This window comes from Bombina bombina, chromosome 1, assembly GCF_027579735.1.
Source record: "Bombina bombina isolate aBomBom1 chromosome 1, aBomBom1.pri, whole genome shotgun sequence".
NCBI classification, from domain to species: domain Eukaryota; kingdom Metazoa; phylum Chordata; class Amphibia; order Anura; family Bombinatoridae; genus Bombina; species Bombina bombina.
The window spans coordinates 1,067,909,908-1,067,914,806 of NC_069499.1; the positions used below are offsets into that span (position 1 = coordinate 1,067,909,908).

The window sequence follows — 4,899 nt, forward strand, 5'->3', positions numbered from 1 at the left end:
CTTGTATCTAAGCATCTTCTGACAGCCCCCTGATCACATGGCTTTATTTATTATCTATTGACTTGCATTTTAGTGCTGTGTTGTGCTGACTCTTAAATAACTCCACAGGCATGAACACAATGTTATCTATATGGCCCACATGAACAGTCTCCTGTTGTGAAAAGTAAATAAAAAAGCATGTGATAAGAGGCTGTCTGTAGTGACTTAGAAACTGGCAGAAATTTAGAGGTTTAAATGTTATATATTAATATAACAATGTTGGTTGTGCAAACCTGGGAATGGGTAGTAAAGGCATTATCTATCTCTTTAAAAAATAATTTTAGTGTTGACTGTCCCTTTAAGCAAACTGTTCCCAAAACTGTTATTTGAGTAAAAAAAGGAGAGTAATGCCTGTCCCTGGGCTGTATATAAACCGATTATATAATATGAACTCAAAATATAAGTGCCCATCATAGCTAAGAGTGTCCATAGAAAATGAAAGTAATACTTACCTTTGATGATATTGCAGGCACTCGCCCACTGATAGCAGACAGCCAAACCAGTACTGAAACATATCAGTAGAGGTAATGGAATAGGAGTATAATGTTGATCTGTAAAGGGAGGCAGAAGATGAATCCCTGCGACCAAATTTACAGAGAGACTTATGAAATAGATTTCCCAGAGGCAAAAACATGGTGTCATCAGACACTCCCTTCACTTCCCTCTGACAAGCACTATACTCTGAGGGGAACAGGGATTCAAAATGCTCTGAAGCACACTTCACTGAAAAAATCAAGCACATCATCTTACTCCAACCACCTCCTAAGGAGGCAAAGTTTTAACTGAGGTGGGAGGGGTATAATTTATAGGCTTTGAGGTTTGGGAAACTTTGCCTCCTCCTGGTAGGAATGTATATCCCATTCGTAACAACTCATGGACTCTCGTCACCTATATGAAGAAAGCAGTATTTCAGTTTAAATGAGGGATAGCAAATTGCTAAAAAATATTTGGTACATTAAGCAGGTTTTTCTCTAAAATTACCGGTAGTGAAGAGGTTACAAATTTGTTACATTTCTGATAAACTTCAGATTATAAACAGTAACCAAGTGAGATGAATATCTTTAAAAGTGCGTTAAAAAGCAATAGCTAAGATTTTGTTTTAAAAAAAAAAAAAATCACTGCACAAGACAAACGCCACCGGACCGTTAAGATCCTTTTCAGAGTTTCTGTCTGAGCCTATTTATGTAACGCACCAGAATTGCGTAAAAACTGTAAAAACGTTCTATTCTTTTCACAGTTACGTTTTGTTCTTAATGTGCGTCAGTGGAAGAAATGGATCCGTACGTCTCTAACGTAGCCTAGCCAGCCCAGCTGCGTGTGCCAACTGCCATGGAGGGTGATGCAGAAAGCGCCAGTCGGGAGCGGACTAGGGCATACCTTGAACGTTTGACACTGATAAAGCAGGGAGCTGAGGCCAGGGTGTACCGTGGCAAGTTTCTAGGCAAATCGGTAGTGGTGAAAGAAAGGTTCAAAAAGTGTTACAGACACCCTGCACTGGACGAGAAGCTAACTCACCGGCGGACTGCGCAGGAGGTGCGCTCTATCCTAAGGTGTAAGAAGGCAGGTAAGGTCCAACTGCATTGTCGAAGGTAGAACTCTACTATGTGATAATGTAAGATACTAACACATCGCATTAAAATATATATAATAGAGTTGAGAAATCTGTGGTTTAGTTTTTTTACATACACAGATGACGTCACTGGTGCTAATTATTTTGGTTCATGTTTCTCTTCTAGGTTAAAAAAACACCCCCTTGTAACTATTGTAGAGAAGGTGACGTAGTCATTTAATTTCAGTCAGACGTGTATTCCACGCATTTTTATGTTACCAAGTCTTCATTTTTTCTAACAAAAATAAATAAAACCATAAGCAATGGAGCAATTTGTTTTTCCTTTGCCGGCGTGACAGCACTGTGTAACAATAAAATAGGTTATGGATACACCTTGGCAGATAAAAACGTGTTATATACAGGAAGGGAAAGGGTGATGATCATGAGTCACGGAACAAAATGGATTAAAACAATGCAAAATCAATGATATTTGAAGCAGATGATATGTAAAATACCTTGTTTGAATTTGATATTTTGCAAACGCAAGTTTCTAATAACTTGTAAAACTAAAAATGTGAAAAAGCCTTTTAGCCAAAGTAGTAAGAACATATTTGGTAACTAAAGAGTGTATCTTGGATTTTTTTGTTTTTATTTAATATTAAATAAAACATAAAGAAATATAGTAATCGGCGTGCTAAATTATTTCTCTCTTTGGAGAGTTCTCTGGGTTCCCTCCATGCTGCTGTGTCAACTTAATCCTTTCTACTTTCCCACTTATTCTTTGCATTAAAAAACTATACTATTAATATTATTTTAAGGAGTTCTATAATATGTATCTATATTTAAGCACTTATTATTTTACTTTTTCTTGTTTATTTTTTTTTTTAGGGATTTCAGCACCTGCAGTTTATTTTGTTGACTACATTTCCAACTGTATATATCTTGAAGATATTGAACAGTCAATTACAGTTCGGGATTATATCATATCTATTCAACAGACTGTAAATTATATAAGCAAACTTAATGGTTTGGCAGAGAAAATAGGTCAGGTTTTGGCACATATGCATGACGAAGATGTCGTTCATGGAGATCTTACTACATCAAATATGCTGTTGCACTTTCCAATTGAAGAACTAAACCTGGTTCTAATTGATTTTGGACTGAGTTTTATCTCAGCCCTCCCAGAAGATAAAGGTGTTGATCTATATGTCCTTGAAAAAGCCTTTCTTAGTACCCACCCCAATACTGAGGATGTCTTCAAGGCCCTTCTAAAGAGTTACTGTGCTACATCTAAAAGGTCAGGCCCAGTAATCAAAAAGCTTGATGAAGTTCGACTGAGAGGTAGAAAAAGATCAATGGTTGGATAGAATTGAACAACTATTATTCATGGTTTGTATTTTTGTGCTTATCTGGTGAACCTATAATAAAAAAACTCTATATTTTATTGTAAAAAAATAAATAAGATCCCTTCTTTGTGTGTGTGTTTTTTTGTTTTTTCTTGGTGCTGTTTCTTATTATAATAGACAATGGTTTGCATAGAAATAATAATGTAAGTATAACACACCTGTGCTATTTTTACTTGAAAATTGTCTGAAAGAATTGGTTAAATTACTTACTATTGTTAAAAAATGTGTTTGCGCTGAAAAAAAAATATGCATAATATATACCCAAACAAATCATTGCTTGCAGAATATCTCTATATTATATCTGTTTTCAAAATATATATAAAACTGTTTTATATTAGCAAATTTTTTTCTAGTTAATTTTGCAGGGGCATACCCCTTGTTTATATAGTCTTATTGGATAAGGCCAGTTAGGGACAGAGGTAAATGAGCAACTACACTGATCAAGCCATCACTTTGTATAATGTTGTAATGGTTAGATGTTGTGCAGGATCTCTTGTGGCAGTGGGGGGAAAAAACTAAATTAGGAGAGATGGCAAAAATTCATACTGAAAGTACAACAACATCTTTAATCACAATTTTGCTGTGTAAAGTCAGAAAAGGGGACGAGCAGGTTGATACAAATCATGCATTGAGTCAATTATACGGCAACTCACTATTCACAAATCACCTGTAAACCTTTCATGGCCACACAAATATACGTCCAATCACGTTACAAACGTTCTCCATCTGTGTGCTCAAAGACCCCATTTTAAAGGAGAGGAAACCCAACATTTTTCTTTCATGATTTAGATAGCTAATGCAATTGTAAAAAAAGGTTACAATTTATTTCTATTAAATTTGCTTAATTCTCATGTTATTTGTTGAAGAGATATCTAGATAGGTAGAACTACATGAGAGAAAATAGTGCGGCCACCTATTGCTGTTGCTAATGTGTAATATTGTTGTGAACCGATCATATAATGCTGCAGACACGTGCACACTCCTAAGCTTACCTTCTTGCTTTACAACAATGGATAACAAGAAAATTTGATAATAGAACTAAATTGAAAAGTTGCTCAAAATTGTATATTCTTTCTAAATCATGAAAGAAAAGCTTTTGGTTTTATGCCCTTTTTAAGTAATGGCTAAAAAAAAAAGAAGAAAGAAGCACTCAAAGTACATGTGTTTTATGGTACTCATTCTTCATCAGAGCAGCCAAATATTACAAAAAGTGATAGCATAGAAAAGAGCAGTTTTACTTCGTTTTAATAACTAAAATATTTTTTTCTTGCATTAATGCATGGCTTTTTTTTATTTTACACAAAGGGTTGTTTTCTATTGGTGTACAGTAGGCGTCTAGATGGGTGAATTGTAGGTCATAGCATTTATTGTTGAATAAACATGAAAAAACCCACATGATTGAACCTTTATTGTAGAAAAATACATGCACATTCATTCTGTGTGTGTACTGTAACTCGTATATAGCTTTTTCTTTCTAATTTTAGCAAAACTAGGAAACAAGCCAAAATCATGGATTGTCAATTATGATTCAGCTAGAGCATGTCATTTTAAGACACTAAATATTTTCTGATATTCAATTTACTGTATTCTTTTGTTATCCTTTGTTGAAAAACATGTGCATATCCTCAGTAGCAGCAGTGCACTACTTGTAGCTAGCTGATGATTGTTACTTACACATCTGTTGTCTCTTGTCATTGGCTCATCAGATGTGTTCATATAGCTTCCAGTAGTGTATTGCTGTTCTGAAGCTAAGGCTATGTGTTTATCCCCTTTGCAGGTCTTAAACACTTGATTATATGCAATCAACAGTGCAAAAATAAAATACTTTAACAAATAACAGCAATTTCTTTTTTACATTTTTATGTCCCTTTAAGACAGTACACTAAAATTTGCAATAAATATCCA

General features: G+C 34.7%; 1 protein-coding gene across 1 annotated transcript; it reads left to right on the forward strand.

The window, feature by feature from the left end:
• Positions 1-1,291: 1,291 nt before the first annotated feature.
• On the forward strand, positions 1,292-3,061 carry TP53RK (TP53 regulating kinase). The gene is made up of 2 exons (XM_053693696.1): positions 1,292-1,603; positions 2,477-3,061. The coding sequence occupies exons 1-2, from the start codon at positions 1,369-1,371 to the stop codon at positions 2,953-2,955; spliced, it is 714 nt and encodes a 237-aa protein (XP_053549671.1). The 5' UTR covers positions 1,292-1,368; the 3' UTR covers positions 2,956-3,061.
• The last annotated feature ends 1,838 nt before the right edge of the window (positions 3,062-4,899 follow it).